We start from the raw sequence: 25,106 nt of genomic DNA on the forward strand, positions 1-25,106 counted from the left end.
ACTACCAACTTGAAGAACACGAAACCTCTATCTTCAAGGACAACACGGAAGATTTTGTAAAAATAAAAAAAACTGGATGAAAACTGTGCAGAAATGTGTATCGAAATATACAACAAAATTATAAATTTTTCAAAAGTCTGTAATCAAAAAGGAAAATGAACTAATTAGTGCTTGATTTGTGAGGTGGGCATGTCATGAGTACCAACCCCAGCATTCTCCCCATTCCCCAACATTTTCAATTAGGATATTCGTGTTCAAGGACAAAATAGCCACAATATGAATAAAAGGTTTTTACAAAAAAAAAACATGAAAGAAAATTATTGTTTGTTAATTTTGTCCAATTAATGGTTCTACAAGGGAAATATTTGTTTGATATGTTCTGGCTTCTGTCACAGATGGCGCACGGCGCGTCATTCAAAAAGTTGTCATTTTAGTTGGCTTGTGTGGGTGTTTTATTTATTTGTGGAAACTGGAAATGCAAAAATTAGTTTTTCGGACATTATTTACGCGAAAATATGAAAATTAAGATGTAAATCAAAATATATAAAGTGTAATGGCACTACTTCCATAAGTAAGGATTGTTCGTTTAAAATTAAAGATAGCGTCAGTAAAAATGTGAGGTTACGACGCAGTTTATTATTTTTCATAACTCAGTTTCTTTCGGTTATTGCCACTCTTTCGACCAGTTTTAATTAGTGGAACTAAATTTCAAACGCAGCATTATCATGGAGTTTACCAAAACACAAATTGCTGCCTTAGTTTTGGGTGAGTGAAATATTGGCGGGATTATTTACAGCATAACAGTAGAACCATTTCTTGATACTAGGCTACCTCAAAGGTGAAAATTTATACACGGTGAGTGAGGCATTCACGGAATCTTGTCCTCATTTTGCGGAAAATATGCAAAACATCAAGATGGGGAAGTATTTCGTTACTAGAGTGTTGGGCATGCGACTGGTTGATTTCCTTGAAGAATACGCTGTGATTTACTCAATTGGTGAGTTTTACTCTATACTGAATATATGTGGGATTGTGCTAGTAGAATATATTGTATTGACTAGTCCAATTGTGTTTGTTACAGTGCAAGGCCGTTTAGAAGAGACCAACTTTTATGAAACTCATGCTAGAAGCACATTAGTGGAACAGATATTATATTTATTGGATAAGGACATAGCGACTGCTGCCAGTTCAACACCAGTGCGGAGGTACCATCAATCACATTGACTATTACAGTTTGATTTAGACAAGTGTCTTAGCCAGAACAGTGAAGTTGATGCCACTCCTGCACACGCTCTTCCGGGAAACGATAGTTGCGAAGAAAATGAATCGTCGTCGCCTAGGACACCCAAGAGGAACGTATCGAGAAATAAAAGTCGGGACAGAGAGTTGTTGGACGTGTCTGAAGTTCTCACCCAAACTCTTCTGGAAAGTCACGAGTTGCATGAGAAGATAGCTGAGACTATTAATATAGTGAGGAATACTCCAGAAATGGCGAAACCAGTTTCCGACGAGCACATCAGCGCAGGCGCCTCCAAAGAACTAGATGCCATCATCAAGACAGTAGTGCAGAGGACTGAAGAGGATCCCGTTTACAACAATCTCATCGACGAGATTATCGGTGAAATATTGTTCAAATTTTTTTTCCGACATTTTGTTTAATTTTTTTGTGCAGGTGCTACACCGCTTGAAACTCAACCAACGAGAAAACCTGCCTCGTGCAAGTAAGTTGAGGAGTGTTTTTTGCCCACCTGGTACAGTTTTGTTTTCAGTACCGCTGTAAGTACCCCTTCGTGCAGCAGTTCAGAAGGGGTCAAATTTGGTACAGATGTCACGAATATCGAAAACCAAAGCACCAATGTACCAGATTCGATGGACGATCACACCGACGCCGCTGTACGTTCCATAATAGAGGCGTCCCAAAATTCTTTTCCTGAACCACAGGATCCAGTTTCTTTTCCAGAACCACCGAATGTACTTCATATCCCTGAATCTCAAAATCTTGAACAGAAAGTCGACAATATTTTCGTCTACGACGGGACCCTCGACTCGTATTTGAAATCGTCGGGGGGAACAAACGTGAATTCCAACCCTGTGTACATAAACCCGGGAGGAGTGATTGTTGTGCCTCCGGAAACGACGCCAAAGCAGTTTTACATAGTGAACAACCAACAGCTCGTCAACATGGGTGTGCCAGCTATGAACGGAGTCATAAGTGACAACGACATATTGGCAATGCCTACCATAATCGTGAATGAAGAGCTTGATCCAAATTTTGTCAGTCAAATGCGCTCGACGAACAGTAGACCGTCTGAAGGTGTTAAAAAGGAGAAAAAAATCGCACCGAAACTAAGCAATATACACGAGTTTCTTACTTTTAATAATCCACCTCAATCGACTAAACGAAACATTGTGAAAAAAACTAAAAAGGATAAGAGTCTACCGTTTGCCGATAGGGCGGTGGTAGCTGCGCCGCAAGCCACGCCTTCGATTGTAACCGCTCCCTCTATTTCCGAACCTATACCGCCGATTATAACCATCCCGGTTTCGATTGCAAACAAAACCACGCCTTCGATTGTAACCATCGCCACTTCCGTGACCGCGTCTTCGGTGGTTACAGTCTCCGCCTGTTCCGAAGCGTCGGCAAGCACGACGTCGGTCGTGACAGTTTCCGCCTCTCCTCGAACCACGCCTTCGGTTGTGACAGTCCCCGTCTCTCGAACCACGCCTTCGGTTGCGACAGTCCCCGGCTCTCGAACCACGCCGTCGGTTTTGACAGTCCCCGCCTCTCGAACCACGCCTTCGGTTACAACCGCATCCCTCACTCGTCAAGCATCCCACGTTCGCAACTTAGATTTTTCCACCCCCAGTACTAAGGAGGAAGAACATAAACCGGACGAAGACGATCGGGCGTGGGACAAAGATTTGCGTGTATTGGTGCAGGATTGCGAAAATAAGTATCCAACGCCGAAGAGGAAGCGTCCGGTTAGCTCGAGGACCAGAAAGAAATCGAAATGCAAGGGTGAAGAGGTGAAAGCCGAAGACGCGAAGGAAAAGGAGGTGGAAACCAAAGCGGAGAAGAAAAAGAAGGTAAAGACTGAAAAGGAGAAGAAGGAAAAGAAGGTGAAGACTGAAAAAGAGAAGAAGAAAACGAAGGTTAAGAACAAAGAAAAGAAGGGAAAAGAGGTGAAGGTCGAAGAAGAGGGGGAAAAAGAGGTGAGGATCGAAGACGAGGAGGGAAAAGAAGTGAGGATCGAAGACGAGGAGGGAAAAGAGGTGAGGATCGAAGAAGAGGAGGAACAAGAGGTAAGGACTGAAGAAGAGGCGGAAAAAATGATGAAGACGGGAGAAGATAAGGAAAAAGAAGCGTTGCGAACGCCCGTAAAAGACATGTTACCAAAAACTCCAGGAGGAGATATAACTACGTCAAGTAGCTGTCACTGCACTCCGTTTACTGACGTTTTGGAGGAACACCTGAAAGGGGTGGATTTGACGTCGATGCCGACGCCTCAAATCCCGATCACTCCGGGTTTTGCGTTGACTCCGGGAGAGATGATGGGGTGCAATCAGCGATTGACAGATTACTCCACTTCGAGTTCTTACTATCAACCCTCGGATTCTGAACAGAACAAATCTTTAGACCAGCTCATTGAAGAGTATCGCACTCTCGATAACAAGTCGCCCACGCCAGCCGATAAATCTCCCAAATTGAAGATTCTGAGCGACGTAGTGATCGAAGAGGGGAAAGTTCCGAACAGCGAGACGAAAAAATCGGAGAAAAGAAATTGCAGAGAGCATCTGAAGAGGTTCAATCGTAACGTCATAGGAAAGAAGAATTTAAGTCTGGTGAATTGTCAAGAGACGCCTTGGAGTTCGGAAAGCGATTCGGAGAACGAGTCGGAGCTTTCGGTTGAGCAAAACAATCAAACGGTTGTTTTGAAGAACGATTCGTCCGAGCAAAAAACTGGTTCCGTTAAAAAAGTTGTCGACCAAGAGGTTGATGTTGTCAAGAAATCGGAAATCAAGGACAATCTCGAGAAGGAACTCCATTCGGCTAAGAAATCGAGAAGTGGTAAGGATAATGATTCCCGTAAAAAAACAGATGGTCGAACGGTAGTCGGCAATAATGAGTCGCTTAAGAAATCAAAGCGAGAAGAAGAGATTGGTGGTGTTGAGAAGTCGGAAGTCGAAAAAGATTCGAGTGTGAACGTCGATTCTGAGAAAGAAAGAGATGCCACGAATGCTATAAGCAGCATTATTAGTACTGTCGAGATAAAAAACACGTTAGATGAAGATGCAAAGAACAAGAAAAGTCTTCTTGCTCGTTTGGAGGTGGTGAGACAGAGGACCATAAAGAAGATAAAAGAACCGGTAGAGAAACCGCCTCGGAGACAGTCCACGTATAAAAAATCGCCAAAAGTGACTAAGAAGAAACAAACGAAGAAGAAGGAGGTTAAGCCTGAGGAAAACACGGACGAAGAAGCGCAGAAATTAGTCAAAGGTTTAGCTCAGAGAGGAATTCATTTAGTTCCGAATAAGTCGCCGTACAAAGCGAAAGAGGTCGAGAAACCGCCTTTGCCCGTTGAGAGTGTCGAAAGCGACTGCACGTTCGACAGGAGAACTTACGAAGACTTTGAAGTTGCGACACACGAGGAAAAAGCTAAACGGAAAAGTATGAAGAACTACGACTGCAACCTTCTAAACAAAAGCATGTCGGCGCAAGTATACATCGAGGAGCTGGAAGAGGAAGTGACGAGGATAATTAAGTGGACCCCGTTCCAGCCTCTCGCAGATTTCAGACCCAAGGTCGTCACTTCGGCAACGAAGAAGTCGAAAAAGTGTCAGGAAACTGACGACGATCTCATCATGGACATGGTTGTCAGCGGAAGTCTGAATGAAAAGTCCCCCGAGACAAGGCAAGGGTGGAGAGGGTCGAGTTATTTAAGGAGTCAACTTATGTTTATGTTTTAGGGGGAGAAAGAGAAAGGCGAAGTGTAGCGAGGACGAAAGTAAGCAAACGGACAAAAAAACTAAAACATCGGCGAGCAACATGAAGTTGCTGAAAAAGATCGACGTCGATGAATTTCTTGACAAAGTTCACAGTTAACAGATTCTGTTTGAGTAAATGCATTTGTGTAGAGTTTTGAGTTTTCTTAAATCAAGCGTGTTGTAGTACAAGGATTTTTGACATTGTAAAAGTCAGCATTGTACAATTTGTATATAAAATTTTATAATTTTCCATTTGAGATTAATCTAGATAAAAGTGGAGATATGTTTGCCTTACAAATCCTTTCACAGACCCTTCTTATTTTCACAAATCAAAAGTCAAAACCGGTTCAGGTTAAGAGTGTTGAATACAAAGTAACTTGAATTTTGTTGCTTTTATAAACTATTTACATCCTTTTACACTTTTTAAGTTAATACAATCTTATATTTTAAATAAAAAACAAAAACATGCTTAAGGCTAAGTAAGAGTCTTTCATGATTCTTTCTTTTCCAAGAGTTCTTGACTTGCTTGGACTTCTGGTTTCTTTTCCTTTTCAGGTTCTGCTTTCACCTGTTTATTTTCCCAAGGATTCCAATACCTTAAAATTATGGGTTGAATATATCTATGAAATATAAACAATATCAAGGGAATGATGAAACATGGAACACATCCTGCCATGATGTGGAGTTAAGATAATTTGAAGTGTACCTACGAAACTTGCATTTAGAAAATATGCAACATTTGGATAAAGGATAAATACTGGTTTGTGTTTCCAATATGATAAAATCCACTTATTACAAAACTGTATCTTCTTGATCAAAACATTAAACAAATGTCAAAAATTTGACTGTCAGCGTGGCAACAGCCAATAGAAAATGTGAACGTATTCGAGTTGTCTGATTGGTCCCTTTTGCGCTCCAAATTTGAAATGAGTTTGGTGCATTCTTGATGTGATCAACGCAAATGACTGTCAAATCCTGCTTTGGTTTCTGTTAATTTATTAATGGTCAAATCCTGTTATCCTCTCAGTTTCCGTTTAATTTATTAAATGAAATTTTATGCAATAAAACCAATATTTTATAAATTGTTTTATTAATCATCCTGCATACAAATTAACGATTTCATGGCAGAAAACGCTTAACCTTGTTTCTGGGCAAGTTCCTTTGCCTTCGCCCTTTCAATTTTTGCAATACGAGCCGCAGACTTGGATCCTAAAATACCGCCGCCCCAGTGACGCCTGATCTCATCAGCGCGGTCATTGAAGTTGGTCTTAATAACGTCAATAATCTTTGTCAAGTTGCTACGATCCCCAGATTCAATCTAAAAATGAAGCTTTGTTAAAAAATAAATCTTTGTCAAATTAAAATAAATACCTTGGTCAATGCTACAGATGAACATGTTTTCCTCCTTACCAAGAGACCCAACCTAGCTTTACCTTTGATGATACAATATGGTACACCCATCTTTCTGCACAAAGCTGGGAGGAACAAGACCAGTTCAATAGGATCAACATCATGGGCAATCACCACCAACTGTGCTTTCTTTTGTTCCACCAATTTTGTCACAGTGTTGGTACCAGCTCTCAATGTATTAGGTCTTTTCTGGGGAGCTTCCTCTTTCTTTGCCACTTTGCTCTCAGCAGCAGCCTTTAGGCGATTCTTTTTTTGCAATTCAGTTTCTGGGCGGTACTTTTCCAACACTTTGAAAAGTTGTGTGGCAGTTTGCTTATCAAGAGTTTGCCTAAATTGGTTGATTGGGGGAGGTACCTTGAGACGTTTTTGCAAAACAGCTTTCTGACGCTGGATGCGGATATATTTGGGCCACTTGACAAAACGAGACAAATCACGAGGGGGTTGGATATCTTGTCCTGCAATACTCATGAGTTAGAATAAGTTTTTACATGTGCAAAATAACATACCAATGCCGAAGTTGCGACTCCTCTTCTCAAAAAGAGGATTCACCTCTTTTTTTTGTTCAACTTTCTTGACGGCAAGAGGGGCCGCCGCCACCTTCTTTCCCGTCTTCTTCTTAGGCTAAAAAGATAAAATAGTGAACTATTAACAAGCAAATGCCACAACAACAACACAAGTATGGGTATAGGTTAAGATCACATTATTTAAGAAATTATCACAAAAAACCGTCAAAATAGGCAAAGGTTATGTTTGAAAATCTTTCTTACCTTCTTTTGGACCATTTTTAAGGATTAATTTAATTGAGATGGCCGCGATTTATTAAAATTTGTGTACAAATACACAACTGCGGTGCACCACCTGACAAACGACAGATGTGAAAAGATGGCTCTGCAAGTGAACAGTGCGCATGTGCGTTGGGTGGTTCCTGGCGGCAAATTCAAAATTTCATAATAAAACACTCGTTCAAATAAAAATATCTAATATTGGTTTTGCAATAAATGTCATAAAATTACAAAAAGTAAGGAGTTACACTTCTGCTTGGAATAACCCGCTCAGAATCTGGTACAGCGTGAAACAATTTCGCTTCCACCTTGTCCGTAGACTGGAATTCCAAAATGCTTGCAATGTTGCCACAGCGATAGCAATAATTCGGGGCCGACCACACCGTAATTAATTTATCGTCGAACATGTACTTGTAGCCTGAAAAAATATTGTCAATCAAGTCTACATACTCAAAATGAGATTAAAACCTTCATGGACCAATTGATGTGCTCTACAGATTAGTGATAGCGAATTGATCTGCATAAAGTCATGAGTGACCTTGGCCCCAAACAAATAACCTGCGCCTCGAGGACTGGATGACCATGTTTCCACATCCTCCGGATCAGACCAAACTAAATCACAAAATGCACCTTTATGGGGTATCTCCTGATTTCTCTCTAAAGTCCGAATTTGATCTACAGTTTTGATGTCAGGACTCAACCCCCCATGTACACATAAAATTTTCTCATCAATCAAAGCGGCTACTGTAAGTAGATCAAATACTGAGCAACAATACTTCCAAGCATTCACATTGCCATATTTAGTGAGGCATTCATCATAGAAACCGTAGACTTGTGTGATTTGTCTACTTTCATGATTACCCCTCAACAATGTGATTTTATTTGGGTAGGCTGCTTTTAAAGTGAGTAATCTAGTGAAAGTCTCTAGACTGTAATAACCCCGGTCAACAAAATCTCCTAGAAATATGTAGTTAGTCTCTGGGACTTGACCCCCGCGTCTAAATAACTCCTCCAAATCATAAAACTGAAATGTGGAACAGATAAATCATTACATTTGGGGAGAAAGGAGATGACCAACCTGACCGTGTATATCACCACATACTGTCACAGGAGTTGATACTGGTTGAACGTTAGATTCTTCCAGCAGAATATCACATACAATACTGCACAATTTCTTTAAATCATTTTCGGTCAGATATTTGCACTGTTTCGCTATTTCAATCCAGTTATCCAATTCTGATGACATTTTTGTCTTTTTCAGGCGATAAATAAAGTACAAGTTATTGATGTACGTCTACACAATTCACAAACTGTATTTGCTCCAACTCAATAATTGTAGTTGGATTTTGCCATAAAACATAATAAAATCGGCACAAATTGTTAAAATGCTCATAAAAATAACCAAAGATATATGACAATAGCGTGACAGATTAACTCCCTATAAATGTAACCATATTGAAATTGGCAGCACTGCATTTTAAATTAAAATTAAAGGGAATAAATTGATTGTGGTTTAAAATAAATTCTACAATTAAGCGAACGTCATAACGTCAATAATTCTGATACGTTAATTTACAACATTATTGCTCGAAATATCTTTAAATTCAGCATTGAATGTTTTATTTGAAAAATGTGTCTATTTCTTTCTGTATCGGGTACCATGGCGTCTTCTATCTTTTTCTGAGTTGTCAAATTGTTTACTTGAAATTGAGGTTAGGTTTGACATTTAACAGAACACGCGTGTTGGGTCCACTAATGTGCACGTTGAGTTATTGAAATAAATTGAAGTTAATAAAAATCACTTAAAATGCCCAAATCCAAGAGAGATAAGAAAGGTACGTGTAGTACATAGTACTATCGCGGCCATCCAAAAGTGAACGTTTTTTTTTAATAGTTTGATTTTTACTTTAAATCATAGGCGTCCTAAAATGTCAAAGTTTGACACTAGTGATAAAAAAATTATGAAAACTATTTTTTTTAAATGCTACATCAGCCACATCTCACTCCGATGCAGACAGCTAGGGTTCTTGCAAAGCTAAAAGAAAATTGGTCGTTGGCAGCTGTGGCGAGAGAATTACACTGCAGTAAGACTTGCATCTTCAATAAAAAGAGGAGTTGGCAAGAAAACAGGCTTGAGAGGCCAATGCGAATAGGTGTTGGAAAGGTTTCTTTACTAAAGTTTACTTTCGCTTTAATAATGTATTAATTACTTCTCAGTCTCATTTTTATTATTACAACTTTTTATTATTAAAATAGTAACGCCTGCTGCACGAACGCCAATGAATACAGCCTGATTTAATCTAACGAAAAATACGGAAATTTTCGCAAGCTATCGTTCACTTTTGGATGGCCGCGATTGTACATATATTTGTTCAGTGAACAGTTCAAATGAAGAACAAATATAATTAATTTTTAGTCTCTTTAACCAAGACGGACAAGAAAGGTCTTGCACTTAAACAAAAAATCGTGGAGGATGTTCGAAATTGCGTTGAAAAATATTCTAGCCTTTATGTCTTCACATTCAGAAATATGAGGAATGAAAGGATGAAAGAGGTTCGTGACGAATGGAAACCTAGTAGATTTTTCTTTGGAAAAAACAAAGTTATTGGTGTGGGTTTAGGTAGAAACAAAGAGGAAGAAGTTGCTGATGATTTACACAAAGTAAGTCCATAACTTGATTTAATAATAATTTTTTTTGTAATGTTTGTATTTTGTAGCTTTCCAAATGTCTGAAAGGGCAGTGTGCCCTCCTTTTTACAGATTGTGATAAATCTGAAGTAGTGGAATGGTTTGATAATTACAGTTTTGAAGATTTTGCAAGGTCTGGGTGTACAGTTGATCAGACAATTTCGTTACCTGAAGGTCCCTTAAAGCAATTTGCACACTCAATAGAGCCATATTTGAGGCAACTAGGAATGCCCACAAAACTTGACAGAGGTAATTTCATGAAATGAGCAAGAAAAAGAATATTTAATTTGTAATGATTTTAGGAGTTGTTACCTTAATCAAAGATTACGAAGTATGCAAGAGTGGCAGTGTGTTAACGCCAGAACAAGCAAAAATTCTAGAATTATTAGGCCACAGGTTGGCCACATTTAAACTTGATTTAAGAGCGGCATGGATCAAAGGGGTGGGATTTGAAAGATTAGATGGAAAAAGTGATGACCTTGACGAAAATATGGATGAGGTGGAGGATGAATAATATTATTAGCCAAATTTTTAAAATATGTTTTTAAATAAATGGAATTTTTAAATGAAGTTCCAAAATCTTGTTTGAAATATTCTATTACCACGATCACGTTTTGATTTTTTGTAAATGTCAACCACATAGAGTCAACCATACAACTTGCTGCTATCTGCTAACTTCATCAGGAAACAACCGCCACCGTTTTGAATCCAGTTTTGACAAGACATATTAATACAAGCAGAAATTAAAAGTAGAGTGTAAGATAAATTAAAAGAAATGCTAACTTTAGCACGAATAAAAATTAAAGACAACCTTTTGGGCATCAGTTTACACTCTTTTTTTTTGACGAATAATTTGTACAAATTCAAATACGAATGTGTGTGCTCTGCGCAGATCACGTGACAAGTACTTTTCTTATCCACGTGTTTTTGACATTATGTTATGAGTGTTATACATATTATCATTGTCTAAGTAGACTTAGACAATGATATTATTTTAGAGTCTAAGAATATTATACCGGGACATTTTTTTAACATTGAACATAGCCCATACTTATTCCCTATGTTCAGTTTTAAAAAACACAGGTCAATGCATGTATATAATCACGTAACCAAGGTAACGAAAATAAGTACTTGACAGTTTAACAAAATGGTCAAGTTGTTTGAAGAAGAAATACACATAAACAGTTATTCTATGCCAATCAGAGCATTAGAAATGTGCGTGACATTTCCAATGCAACACATGATAGACCAATTCCATCAATCGGAACAATTGTTAACATTATTTGAAAATCTCTGGTGTTCGGTATAAGCTGGTTGCATAGCAACTCACAATGCATTGATCTGTGTTTTTTAAAATTGAACATAAGGAATAAGTATGGACTATGTTCAGAGTTAAAAAAATGTCCCGGTATACATTAAACACAATTATGGTATTCTTGATGCCTTCGTTAATTTTGGATACAGATTTTAGAGAATTTAGAGAATTAATTTAAAAATTGGCAGATATTTTTTGTTACGCAATACGCATGCGTGAGCCATGGGTTCTTCCGGTTCTTCCTGCATTTACCGCCTTCTGATAAAATAGTTTGTTGTTTGTTTTACTTTTCTGTTTGTTTCAAGGAAGTTAAAGTTGTCTGGTTAAAGTTATATTATTATTTCTCTCTAGTTAAAAGTTAAACCTCCTTGGTTTGTTTGGAGCAACCAATGTTAATATTAAGTTAATGAAATAAATTTAAATAAAAAAAGAAAAAAACAGTTAAGATGCCCAAATGCCAAAAGGCGAAATGTAAGTATAATGCAAATATTGATGAATTTGAAGTTTTATAAAAGACAGAAATTTCAGTCAATTCAACCAAGTCTCACAGAAAATATTTTACACCAAGAAAAGTCATTGCAAAGCGTGTTCGAAATAGCGTCGCAAATTATTCAAGTGTCTATGTGTTAACATTCAAAGGCATAAAACCTAACAAAATGAAAGAGATTTGTCAAGAGTGGAAGCAAAGTAAATTTATTTGTGAAAATAAGACATATGTGGCTGAAGGTTTACGTTCACCTACAGACAAACGAAAGGAATCTTCTGATGATTTATGCAAAGTAACTATGTTAATACATATATAATTTGATTCAGCATCAACCATGTTGTGATATTCAAACCTTTGCAGCTGGCAGATTTTCTTAAAGGGAAGTCTGCCCTGTTTTTTACAAATTGTGAAAAATCTGAAGTTACTGAATGGTTTGATAATTATAGTTTTGAAGATTTTGCTGATCCTGGAACTAAAGTTGATCACACAATTACATTACCTAAGGGCCCTATGTTTCAAGTTGAACCTCACTTAGGGACATATCTCAAGCATCTAGGATTACCTATAACATTTGAAGAAGGTGACTTAAAAAGTAACAAAGAAAAAAGAATACTTAATTTGTGATAACAATTTTAGGAGTAGTGACATTGAGTTGTGATTATGAAGTTTGCAAAAGTAGCAGTGGTTTAAATAAAAATCAATCAACAATTTTAAGAATTGTGGGTCACAAGAATACTTTCAGAATATGTTTAAAAGCTGTGTGGATTGAAGGAGTTGGACTTGAGATATTAGATGCTAATATAGATGAGGATGACGACAAATGGTAGTTTTTTTAAGCAAATGTTTAAATAAATGCAATTGTTAAATTAGAAGTCGTTTTAAAATTTAATTAAAAAAAATACCACGTTTTAGTTTTTTCATCTGTCATATGTCAACATCGTTTTGCAGCCAACTTCATTTGGGAATTCTAAAGTTTTATTTTTCTTGATCCATCAAAAAAGTATTTACACAACTGAAAAAGAGCCGGTTTTAGTGCTTCATTGCCATATTCAATGACTGTAAGTTTTAATTGTATCGAAATATCGATATTCTAATACGAGAATCGTAGCTAAAATGGCCACGAAAAAGGGGGCTGTTTCCGGGCCGAAACGTCAATTTAAAGAAAAAATTGTGCAAATTTACGAAACATTATTCAAGGGAGAGAACTTGCCTATTTCAAATTCACAATTCTGGGACGAATTCTTCCTTTTGAAGCCCAAAACAGTGTACATTGACAATGAAATACAAAAAATGTCACAGGAGCAGCTATTTTTGGCCAAATCCAACTTGAACTTGCTTGTGAACAGCTGCATCGACACTCTGAACGATCAAAACTACATCAGAGTGGTATACGCGATGCAAACACTCTGTGCCGTAATTCACGCGATTTTCAGAAAGTCGTCGGAAATAGATTCGGACATTTTTCTCATCGGTTTTGAGAACTCTGAAGAGAAGGTTCGAGTTTTGCTGTCGACGTGTCAAGGATTCTTAGAGGGTTGGTCAACCACCTGTTTACTCCATCCACTGACAGTTTGTTTCAGGTGACGTCCCTCACATCCTGAAATGTCTTTCGTTGAAGCTCCTCCTGATCCTCACGACCAGAATGGAGAACATCAATCAAAACACTTTAGTCGAGCATGTGATGAACACTTCGCTTTTCGAATGTCTCTTAAAGTTAGTTTGTCACGCGCAGACGCGTCAAGTCCACGGTTACGACGTCGTGCTTTTGCTGACTTTGCTCGTAAATTACCGAAAATACGACGCCGCCAATCCGTACGTTGTTAAATTGTCGATTTTAGATGACGAATTAGCTTTGAACGGGTATGGACAAGTGATCACGTCTTCATTGTGCGAGTTCTGCAACCAGTTCAACAGGGAACTGATCGAGAATCAGCACACGTCTTGGTTGTCGTCGCTCACCACGATGGTGGGGAACATCTTCATATCTGAAGAAGGCGTGTTGAGGACGCAGCAGATGAGGGCGAATAACGCGTACTTGTTGGCGTTTTACGAAGCCATACACTTGAACAGGAATTTTATAACGACGTTGGCTCACACGCAGATCGACGGCAGTTCTCCTCCGTCGCCCATCAATACTTTGAGCGCAGGGAGCAGTCCAGCCGACATGACTACCATCAACGTCAACTCGCAACCGTCGAACCTTTTGGTCATATTTTTTCAATATTGGTAAAACAAACACGACAAATAACTTTTGCTTTTTATAAATAAAAACTTCAGTTCTATAGTAATGCAAGACACCAAAAGTGAAGCAGGCTTGAACACTGTAAAACTGTGCTTCCTGATCCTTTGCTGCATCACGGAGGACCAATACGCCAATTCTTTGATGCACGACGTCGGCTTAGCCTTCAAAGTGTGCCTCCACAAGTTACCAATGCGCCACAGAAAAGTCTCCCCGGACCAGACGACATCGTCCCAACCCCTCGTCTGCTCCTTACTAGGTCCGTCCCAAAAACCCAAACAACCAGTTGACAGAACGACTTGATTTCAGATTTATTGGTGGAATTTTTCTTAAGTCACATGATGAAAAAATTCCCCATTGAACTGTACGTCCTGTGCATAAGCGTACTACAACGCATCCTGTGCTACCAGAAAAGGTGCCGGATCAGACTGAACTACGTGTGGAAGAACCTGTGGACTGCGCTACTTCTAGTCTTACGTTTCCTCTTGCAGCACGAGAACTACCTAGCTAAAAAGATGAACATAATCGACTTGTCGATGAAAATCGTCAACATTTTCAATTTTTTCATAACTTACGGTGACACGTTCCTGCCAACACCCGGTAGCTACGACGAGTTGTACTACGAACTGATACGTATGCACCAGATCTTCGACAATATCTATTCGATGGGTGAGTAAAAAGCGCGCCCTCTAGCGGCGAACTACATGACGTGGTTTGACAGGTCTGCGGTACTCCACAGCGGAGGGAGAATACAAAGACGACGCTTTAAAACTTAACAACAGTCTGATAAACGTGAGGGCGATTATTAAGCACTTCTCGCCGAAGATCGAGCAGTGGCTCATTTCTGCCAACCTGTCGACGCCCACAGAGCAGCAAATTCTCGACGTAGTCAAGAAGAACTACGACAGTCTGACACTAAAGTTGCAAGATTCGTTGGATCAGTACGATAGGTACAGCGAGAAACCAGAACATGTGACGTTCTTCACGCATCTGATCAAGAATATCGTGTCCGACACTTGCGGTAATATAGGATTTACATTGGTTAATTTGCAAAAGAACGAGTTTATAACTAATGAATTAAAATGATGTTTTTAAGAGTTTATTAATTGCTTTCTATACGAGTCTCATTCCACACGTCCTCGTAGAATCTTGGATCGCTTATCCTCAGGCTGGCCCTCTTGTAGTAGTAGTAGTAGATGGGAGTCACTAAAAATTAAATTGTTACGACGACTTGACTCCTTGCAGATAGGTTTTTTTACGTGTTCGTTGCGCAATGAACAGCAGAAAAAGCGGGGTGGACCAAATTAATTTTGAAGTGTTGTTCCATTGAGCCACCAGGAACCATATTTGAAGGAAAATAGTTAGTACAAAGTAAAATAAAAAGACGATCAAGCTTAAGTGAAATTTTTCATAGAGTAGGTCGATTAGTCCTGCCTAAAATTGTTTATGTAGTGTTTACATCAAGAAATGAGTAATAAAAGACACCACAAGCACTAATTTCGTTTCTGATGCTTGGAGAAAGGCACAATGGTAAGAACGAAACGTCGTAGGTGTAGTGTATTTTATTACTCCTATTACCACCGTGTGAAGACTATGATATAATTGTGTCCACTTATTTACCTGAAAGGCGTAGGTAGAAAAAAATGTCACGAATAGTGTCCCTAGAGATATCACCAAACAAGCACTTTGAATACTAAAATCAGGACGTTTTATTTTAAATGAACGTATTTGGAGATGGCAATACTTACATAAATAGTATTAATGAGACACCGTTATTTTGACGAACTAGGACAGACAATATGTTAATCAAAAAATCTATTAGAAACAGCACCGTTTGAAGTGCTAGCATCACACTGTACCGTTTCAGTGTTAACTTCATTTTCTTGATTGGAACAGAGATTGGAAAATTGTCAGTTTTGATTATTTTGTTGACATTTTAAATTCTGAGGACAGTATTGATTTTACGTAACGCGTCGGCGCAGCGGTACGCCTCTGTTCACATTTTGATATCAATTTCGACAAGATTTAATTAATAATGTCGCTGATTATTATGATTACATTTTAAAAGTTGTTTTACTTTTAATTAAAGATGGTGATCAAAATTTTGGTCAACATGATGAACATCCAGGCCCCTTGGAAAAATTCACGAGCACCACTGAAATGTTGTTGACTAGCTTTAATAGGGCCCCAAAATCTCTGCAGCATACTAGATTTGAAAGTTATTCATATTCCACTTGAAAAATCTGTTAGATATTGTTGGTTGTCTGGTGTTGAAACTTGTTTTGATTTTAAATTATTTAGTCTTCACCAACATTAACGCAGGCATCAGAACGATCAAGTTTTTGTAATATTTTTAGTAAACAAGGTACCTATTAGATACCAGAAGATGCAAAGTGATCATCGGAGACAGATTTCGTCTCAGTTGAAAATCTTCATCTCTAGTCTTGCTTTATCAATCAATATTCAACATGTTGAACATGTAGAGAATCATTACTTGAATAGGTACTCGAGTAGTTTTTGCATTTAAAATGATAGATGTTATATGAGAAAGTCAATAAGGAAATCAAGCAAGAAAAATGTCAGTTCAGTTCAAAAATAAGTTGTGAAAAATAATAACAAAGCATTCAATCATGCTAGCAAAGACCTAACAAATTTAATTGTTTCAGTAATTGGCAGTAAACCAGTTAAGAATAAAATTTGGAATCTGCCTACGGGTATAGGTATACCAAATAAAAAATAAATAGCATCTCGTGCTGATTTATATGTAGGTATATGAAAAGAAAAGCTAGAAAGATGTTAAACTTTATTGTTTGTAGATGTAATAAAATTTGAAGTTTGTTTTGTGTTAGAATAAATTTACAAACTAATTAACATGTTCTGAGCTTAATTGTTCGCAATTCTTATGAGAATCTCTATGAAACAAAAACGGGAGCTGGAATTTAACACAATATAGATAGTATATAATTAAGAATTAGATTTGAAGAATGAAGAGAAAAACTGGATGTACAGGCAAGGTCATGAATCAAAACTCGTTTTTGATAAGAAAAAAAAAAATTGAACTTAAACCTACACAAGTGCTGCGCATGTGATCAACACGCAACTGCGAAGTTTAAACTTTAGGGACATTTGGTTGTTTAGTGATGTTTAATGAAATGTGGAGTGGTTGGTATTGACGCTTGTGGGAGTTTGTTTTTGATTTTCATAAAAATAGCGAAAAAAATCAATTTTATAAACAAAATCAGAAAATTAATTCGAATCAAATAGAAAATTCGTCCACAAGTAGTAAAACTAGTCCCACTTGTCAATCTCATCTTGTACATTAACTCATATAACTAGTCAAGAAACAACAAAATGGGTTAAAACAAATACAATAATAAGGTACCATGGCAGTGAGGATTTACCTAGAAATAGGGCACGAGGCATCAATTCGTACTAAAAAGACCCAGGAAGGATTCACTCATGATTGGGAAGTATTTGTACGAGGATGTGATGGTGCAGAGATCCATTATTATGTTGAAAAAGTTGTATTTTATTTACACGAGACTTTCCCCAAACCCAAGAGGGGTAAGAGATTTTGCTTCTTAATTACATATCAGGAGTTATTATAAACTCTAATAATATGATTTTAGTTGTTAAGGAGCCACCATATTCCGTGAAGGAATCAGGATATGCAGGTTTCAACTTGCCAATTGATATTTATTTAAGGAACAACAATGAACCTAAGAAAATCAGATTCAACTATGACTTGCATTTGCAACCTGTAGGACCCACAATTGTCAAGACACAGAAAGAGAAATACACTTTTAACTCTCTCACAGATGACTTTAAAATAAAGCTGTTAAAAGGAGGTGGAATGGTATTGAGAAAGGAAATACATTTGTTTCATTACTTATCAGTTTGCTTCCTTCTTAGATCTGGAGTTCTTCCAGTATTCAAGATGTAAATGACAGTAGAACATCTCTCGATGATAAAAATCAGATGACGAACAAGCCCAAGTTAGCTGGGTGTGATGTAATCAAAAAGCAAAAAATTAAGCTAGGTGAACCATGTAGAGACTTTCAAGAGTTGTTTGGGTCACCTATTAACATGTCATCAAAGTCGTCTGAACAAAAATTGCAAATCCCCAAACAGGAAACTAAAGGTAAGTTCACACCACAAAAATATCAAAGGATTATGGCAGAATTGCAAGGTGAATTGTTACCAATCTTAATAGACTTAATTTGTGGATTTTAATACACGGGAAATAATCTCGTGTTTTTTTTTGTATTATTACATTTTTATTTATTTTTTCCAACATCTTTGTAAATGCCTTATTTAATTTATTGTACGTTGTTATTAATAAATTCGGAATTTTTAAATGTAATGCTATGTTGAAAAAGGTGTTGAAAAATCACGGACAAAACATAGTCCACATAAGGATAGTCACAAAGACAAAGAAAAGTCAAAGGACAAAACTGACTCGGAAAAGAAGAACAAAGATGAGAAAAAACAAAAAGATAAGTCAAGAGATCGAGAACGAAGCAAAGATAAAACAATAAAAAAAGAAAAATCTCCGCGTCCAAAAAGCCCTAGTCCAAAACGATCCCCCAAAAGATCTGTGAGTCCCCGTTTTTCTGGTCCACCAGTGATGAAACATAAAGAATCAAAACAACATGACAAGGAAAAAAGAGATAAGTCAGGCGATAAGCCAAAGAAGGAGAAAAGGAGCAAGGAACATAAAGAAAACAAACATGGGGAGGAGCAAAAACCTTTAGTATCTGAAGAGCACAAAGATAGTAAAGTGAGGATTGAATCAAAAAAAGAAGTGAATAAAGTAAAAATGGAGAGCTCAGTGTCGCCACCTCCTAAGGTTTTTAACAGTCTCGTGTAGCGTTTGTAATATTAATCATGAGAATTTTAGATCGTCGAAAAGAAGGAGAAATCTTCAAAGGAGAAATCTTCAAAGGAGCCCTCAAAAGATGACAAATACTCAGAAAAGTACAAACACAAAAAGAGAGATAAAGAAAAGCGCGAGAAAAAAGAAGAGAAACCGTACAAGTCCGAAAAGAAGGTGGAAAAAGTTCAGACCGAGCCGAAACCGAATTTATTTAAAATGGAACCTCAGGTGAAGAAAGAAAAAATGTATGTTAACCCGGTCATACCAGCGATCGATGACGATTCCTCGAATAGTTCGACGTCGAGTTCCAGTTTATCGCTGGTCGAGCGCCAACCGGAGAAGAAATCTAAAAGCGAAGTGATAAAGACGAAAGAAGAGAAAAATCAAAAACTGAAGAAGGAAAAAGGTTATCAAGACAACACGATCAAATGCAAACGGAAATCGAGTTCCGTCGATCCCGAGGAGCCGACGGAGAAGGTGCACAAGGCTCAAGGTATCAACAACAATTCAGACGGGGAGCAGGAGGCGCAAGGCAAGACGACAGTGTTGCCAACGGCACAAGAGGAGGTTGGTGATTTTGCAAACAAAATTATTTTCATGTTATTAAAATATTATTTGTTAAAACATCCACAGGAGGAGGACTACTTTGGCTTGCTTCGTGACCTCCAACACAAAATCATGGGACTCAAAGATAACTCCGATCTCCAGAAAGTGGTCAAGCTGATCGCCGAAACAGGCCGTTACGAAGTATCAGCTCACACTTTCGATTTCGATTTGTGTCTGTTAGACAGATCGACAGTGCAACAGCTGCAAGAGTTTTTCGCAAGTGAAACCTAAACGAAAATTTTCATCGTCACTATGAACAAGTTTTTGTTGCAATATTTCCGTTTCTATATGCAATAGTTGGACTGTAGTGGAGCAACTATTTTTTCATCAACGATTTGAATGAAGTAAACTCGAAGGGAAACTGTTTTTATCATTTGACAGTATTTTCACTGACAAATAACGAAACGACGTTTTTTTTTTTCATTGTATTTTGTTATATTTTGTACCTGTTAATTTTTTTTATGTGTAAGAGGCTGAATTTTTGTTGCTAATGCCAGTTTGACTGCTGTTGTTTGTACACATTTTATTATAAATGTACAGTAATTGTGATAAATGCTATTATTTTTGTAATATTAACATTTATAATAGTGTTACAGAATTCGTGTAGTCACCATTTAAGTTTTAAAGTAGATAATGTTATCTTGCATGTCGTATAAATACTACAAATTGTAACAAAATTGAATGTCTGCGTAAGAGGTGATTTACAGTTTATTTATAAACACTAATAAATAAGTTTATTGCAAGAAATGTTTTACATCTGGTTGAGTCTATCGAATAATTATATCTTAAATTATTTACGTAAGTCAACACGAAATTCGGAAATTATTATTTTTGTCAGCAATAAAGTGAATGTATAGTTACAAAATTTCAATTTTGCACCGACACCCTTCAGTCAGTATTTATTTTTAACTCCAAATACAGTGAAAGATCTTCATAAAGTCCATTCACGTTGAATTTTCCTCTCAAGGTCAAATAATTACATTTTTTGGCTCTAATTATGTTTTGTAAATAGTGACATGCAGGTTGGGTTGAACATTGCTAAATCGCATTATGTTGGTTAGCTGCATGTCACTATTTACAAAACATAATTACAGAGCCAAAAAATTAAATTATTTGTCCTTGAGAGGAAAATCCAACGTGAATGGACTTTATGTGCATTTAGGGTAGTGTGATGGCGTGACTTCACAGCGAGAATGCATTTAGCATATAGCATAGCTAGGGCCCGTGGCTAGGGCAGCGTGCTCCTCGTGCTCACTCGTGCGTCGTGCTCCGGCTCAGGCATAGATAAACCTTCTTTATCTATGTGCTCAGGTCCTGCTCCATGAACCTCTAATATCCCGACTCGGCACCCCCCACTTTTCGTCACGTGTCAGGTCGGGTTTTGTGATCAGGTATTGCGGCGGCCCCAGATATCAGGTTCAAACGTGCAAAATAATAGTTATTTTCGATATAAGGACGCTGTCGCATCATTTTTCAGGTCAGGTTTGGTCAGGTCAGGTCAGATATAGTCGGCGTTTTAATTTTTAATATGATTTACTCTTGCATTTTGACAAGTGGTGCATAGTGGGGGGGTGCCGCGTCGGGAAATTGAGCTTCGTGCATGCTCCGCCCCTAACTGTTTAAGCGCGAATTTCAAATATTGAAAATAAAAAAATAAACGCCGACCTGACCTGACCTGAAAAATGATGTGACAGCGTCCTTATATCGAAAATAAGTAAAATAACTATTATCTTGCACGTTTCACGCGAGAATGCATTTAGCGCATAGGCAAAGCATTGGCACAACTGCGCCGGCGCGTGATCAGAAATTGCGGCGGTGCCAGATATCAGGTTTAAACGCGCAAAATAATACCTAGTTCTTTTCGATATAAGGACGCTCTCACATCATATTTCAGGTCAGGTCAGGTCAGGTAAAGTCGGCGTTTTAATTTTCAATATTTAAAATTCGCGCTTAAACAGTTAGAGGCGGAGCGTGCTTAGGCTATGAAAAAAATTCTTGTTAAAAAAATAATGCTAGTAGGCAACCAACCATGCACCGTACCGCAGCGCACCCTCGAAAACAAAAATAATGCCTTGAACTACGAATGCGCACGGCCGGATAGACTAAAAAGTCTATCGTTATATCTAAGAGGCCGTGGCACGTTTGAACCTGATATCTGGGACCGCCGCAATTTCTGATCACTGATTGGCGCAAGTGTGTGTTCTGTGATTGGCGCGCGCTGTGCCAGTGCTTTGGCTATGTGTTAAATGCATTCTCGCGACTTGACAGGTTAAAGTTCTGTTAAAATTATCTCTGGTTAAAATGAATGAATTCGTTTTGAACAAAAGTGCTTGTGATAAGGATGTCGATATCACACAAATTACGGTAAGTGCGTAGATCGTAACACGCTAAATGCAAAATAATAGCATATAATAGAGTGCCATGACAACTGTCTAAATGTCAATTAATTCGCTCTGTGAAAAAAAGGCGCCAATAGTTATTTGGATCACAAGTACAGAAAATGATATTTTGCGAGTGTGAGTGATACCGCGTAGCCGAGGCGAAGCAACACGAGCACTCGCAAAACATTTTCTGGACATGTAGTCCATAAAATTTTTCATGCCAACAATTTTAAATCATTTTTAAAAAGTAAAAAATTTGTTTCACAAGCGGAATCGAACCCGGGACCCTCGCGTCCCTAGCCGAAACGGAGTCCGTTGGCTATATGCTGCCTGTCCATTCTCTAGCGAATTTTTGGTCAAGGTCACTTTTGTAAGTACTAGGCCGGTAATTTTACGTTCCCGGCGGATTTTGAATCATGCAAAACCGTCGATAACGGCCGGCGCACAGAGGGGTTTTGGGCGGTCAAAGTTGATCAAAAGTGGAAAATTTAAAATTAATTTCATATAGTTGGGCAATGTAACCACAAAAAAATACTCTTTTTAAAAAGATTAAATTTGACCCCCATGCCATTTAAAAAAAATCAAGTTAGCCGTGTATCTTCAAAATAAATGATGTTGAAAAAATTGAAAAAAATCTTAGGTGATAGATTTTAAACACTTCTAACTATGTGCCAAATTTCAAGGAGCTCTGCTAAACCGTTCTGAAAATATTTAGCTGTATCCATACCTTTAGCGACCTGTATATTTAAAAATAATAGGTGTGTTTTGGTGGTTTTTTTCTTTTTAAGTCACTTCTGTATAGAGGTTAGTACACGTAAAAATTAGAAGTGGGCCTTGGAAGACCTTGGAAATTAGTTTAAAACACACCACTTTTACAACATACGTTATTTATAACTTCCAGTGCAGTTCCTTTGTGTTAATGGTATTAAAAAAATTATCAAAACGCCTACTGACCCGAGTCCATCACAGAAAACTTTATAAATACAGAAAAAATTGACACTGGAGCTTCGTATAACCAATAACGTAGCAGGTCAGAACATAGCCCTGAGAAACAATAAGGTTTGTCTGGGCGTCCGCCATCGTGCATTTTTTTTTTGAAACCGGCAAATGACAACATACTTTATCTATTACCCCACTACATGGTTCCACTTAATGAAATTAAATTTTAAATTTTCGACTTTTAATCAACTGTCAGCGTCTAATACTCCTCTGTGCGGCGGCATGAAAATGTTGCAAGTGCTTCACTGCAATCCAATGGTGCTAGAGATGTAAGTACCCCCAGTTTCCTGTTAGGTACTATTCAAAATTTAGCTGACCAAAGAAGAGCCATTATGAAGAAAAACTATATCCCTTCGGGAACCGCAAAGTTTACAAAGTTTATCTAATCATAATGACTGTTCAATTCTCGATTCACCAAACAACACCATACAAACAGACATACATAATTTAGACTTGAGTTATAATGATATACATGTTATTAATCAAAATTTTTACTACCATCAAAATTTTAAAGAACAAATTGAAGATGAATTCGATAGAACGATAGAACAATTTAATAGACCGCTATTACCTAAACAACAAAGTTCCAAAAAATTATTTGCAAATAACACCACAAGTTTTAAAAAATTACACAGTATTATATACAGGTGTTTCTGAAATAAGTACATTAATTTTAACTGGTAATACAGCGTGATCAACAATGACTGAATCTGTTGGCAATGAAACAATTGAAAATACTGGTGATTTTTGTCTAGTAATTGGCACTGACCACGCACTGACCGGATTTTTTAACTTGAGATGACATTAAAAACATTCTTGGTTATGCAGGTTATGTTTATACTATTACAAAAATTAACCTTCGTTGGTAAATTTTAAATTTGCCAAATTTCATTGTTACCAACAGACTCAGTCATTCTTGATCACTCCGTATAACTCATCAAAAGGAACAACTTTTCTCTCTGCCATTTTGGCGAAAAACGTTGCGTAGTGGCTTAAAAAAATAGGAAAGATTTTCCTAAAACCGTTCATATCTCCAAAACTAAGCTACCTAAAAACGTGAAACAACCAGATTCTTACGAAGTGGATTTTTTGCTATACGGGTAGATTTATTTGAATTTCGATTTCGGCGTTAAAACACGTTTTCTTGATGTTGTTGTATGTATATTTAATACCTATACAGGTTTATAAATTATCCGATTTTCGACATTTCCCACTAACTCAATAAAATACAATAAAATATAATATAATAACTAAAACTAACAAACTAAATAAGACAATAATTCAAAACAATAACAAATTAGCAGCTTTCCAAATACAATTATCCCTCCCCACATATTGTCCCTCTTCTCCACTCAACCTTCTTCATCCATTCGATCCCTCTTCCGTCCTCATTCAACATTTCTTCTCTACTTTCCTCTCTCTCTCTCTCAATTCTACGCATTCATTCAACATATGTTCTATCGTCTCCTTTTTTTCTCCACACATCCTGCACACTCTAATCCTATCCTCATTCCAATATTTATTCTCTCTCTCCTCATTTCCACACCTAAATCTTGCTATTATCACTCTCTCCTTTCTACTCTCTCTTCCTAGGTACTTTGGTAGTTCTTCCGTTATTATTTTTTCATACTTCCCATTGTACCTAGATTCCCTAATTCTCGTTCTTCTTTCCTGCACTTGCACATCTCTGTCTCTCTGCACCAATTCATCTGTCATTGCTCTGCCTCCCTCTCGCATTCTTTCTATCTCCGCTCCTGCATACCCATTTCTTTCGAAATATGCCTCCCTCTCTTTCCATACCCCTTTTCCTATTTCTTTCCTTTTTTCTTTCAGACACTCTTGCAAAATTCTACACTCTCCTCTCTCTATCAACCTCTCCTCAAATCTTATTGCTCTCTTTCCTGCTTCTATTCTTATTCCATCCCTTTTTGTTTCCTCCATCACTATATAGCCCGGTGTCTCTCTATCTACTCCTAGCACCCATTTCAAATATTTTCCTTGCACCCCTTCCAACCCTTCTTGCTCTCTCCATCCCCATATTTCCGCTCCATACATCATCACGCTTTTCACCAGACTATCAAACATCATTATTCTCCTTCTAAAGTCATGTCCAAATTTTCTCTCTCCTATCCCCCATACCGCTCCTATTATCTTATTCGCTTTTTTCACTAACTCTCTCACATGTGCTGCTGCTGTGTTTCTTTCATTCATCACATAACCTAAATACTTAAATTCTTTCACTTCTTCAATTTTATCCTTTTCCCATCTCCACTCATTTATTTTTCTCCTACCACCCCCCTTTCTAAACACCATCATCTTGGATTTCTCTACATTCAC

General features: G+C 37.6%; 6 protein-coding genes across 6 annotated transcripts; 4 read left to right on the forward strand and 2 right to left on the reverse strand.

The window, feature by feature from the left end:
• The first annotated feature begins 349 nt into the window (after positions 1–349).
• Positions 350–5,236, forward strand: LOC138136339 (biorientation of chromosomes in cell division protein 1-like 1). Its single transcript, XM_069055497.1, has 7 exons — positions 350–765; positions 827–997; positions 1,082–1,205; positions 1,257–1,618; positions 1,673–1,721; positions 1,770–4,913; positions 4,969–5,236. The coding sequence occupies exons 1-7, from the start codon at positions 726–728 to the stop codon at positions 5,102–5,104; spliced, it is 4,026 nt and encodes a 1,341-aa protein (XP_068911598.1). The 5' UTR covers positions 350–725; the 3' UTR covers positions 5,105–5,236.
• Positions 5,237–6,059: 823 nt separating this feature from the next.
• Positions 6,060–7,322, reverse strand: RpL7A (ribosomal protein L7A). The gene is made up of 4 exons (XM_069055510.1): positions 7,164–7,322; positions 6,903–7,017; positions 6,358–6,851; positions 6,060–6,304 (listed from the first exon to the last, which is right to left on the reverse strand). The coding sequence occupies exons 1-4, from the start codon at positions 7,176–7,178 to the stop codon at positions 6,122–6,124; spliced, it is 807 nt and encodes a 268-aa protein (XP_068911611.1). The 5' UTR covers positions 7,179–7,322; the 3' UTR covers positions 6,060–6,121.
• Positions 7,323–7,358: 36 nt separating this feature from the next.
• Positions 7,359–8,597, reverse strand: PpV (Protein phosphatase V). The gene is made up of 3 exons (XM_069055509.1): positions 8,257–8,597; positions 7,647–8,202; positions 7,359–7,596 (listed from the first exon to the last, which is right to left on the reverse strand). Exons 1-3 carry the CDS (start codon positions 8,422–8,424, stop codon positions 7,406–7,408), a joined length of 915 nt encoding a protein of 304 aa, XP_068911610.1. The 5' UTR covers positions 8,425–8,597; the 3' UTR covers positions 7,359–7,405.
• Positions 8,598–8,895: 298 nt separating this feature from the next.
• On the forward strand, positions 8,896–10,436 carry RpLP0-like (ribosomal protein LP0-like). Its single transcript, XM_069055511.1, has 4 exons — positions 8,896–9,013; positions 9,595–9,839; positions 9,896–10,115; positions 10,169–10,436. The coding sequence occupies exons 1-4, from the start codon at positions 8,986–8,988 to the stop codon at positions 10,378–10,380; spliced, it is 705 nt and encodes a 234-aa protein (XP_068911612.1). The 5' UTR covers positions 8,896–8,985; the 3' UTR covers positions 10,381–10,436.
• Positions 10,437–12,567: 2,131 nt separating this feature from the next.
• LOC138136340 (armadillo-like helical domain-containing protein 3) lies at positions 12,568–15,007 on the forward strand. The gene is made up of 6 exons (XM_069055498.1): positions 12,568–12,726; positions 12,777–13,202; positions 13,249–13,894; positions 13,946–14,166; positions 14,217–14,576; positions 14,629–15,007. Exons 2-6 carry the CDS (start codon positions 12,782–12,784, stop codon positions 14,991–14,993), a joined length of 2,013 nt encoding a protein of 670 aa, XP_068911599.1. The 5' UTR covers positions 12,568–12,726; positions 12,777–12,781; the 3' UTR covers positions 14,994–15,007.
• A 2,041-nt stretch (positions 15,008–17,048) lies between these two features.
• Positions 17,049–20,254, forward strand: ear (ENL/AF9-related). The gene is made up of 6 exons (XM_069055503.1): positions 17,049–17,471; positions 17,537–17,763; positions 17,820–18,048; positions 18,287–18,756; positions 18,808–19,350; positions 19,417–20,254. Exons 1-6 carry the CDS (start codon positions 17,291–17,293, stop codon positions 19,618–19,620), a joined length of 1,854 nt encoding a protein of 617 aa, XP_068911604.1. The 5' UTR covers positions 17,049–17,290; the 3' UTR covers positions 19,621–20,254.
• Positions 20,255–25,106: the final 4,852 nt, after the last annotated feature.

Source organism: Tenebrio molitor, chromosome 8 (assembly GCF_963966145.1).
Source record: "Tenebrio molitor chromosome 8, icTenMoli1.1, whole genome shotgun sequence".
Lineage (NCBI taxonomy): Eukaryota > Metazoa > Arthropoda > Insecta > Coleoptera > Tenebrionidae > Tenebrio > Tenebrio molitor.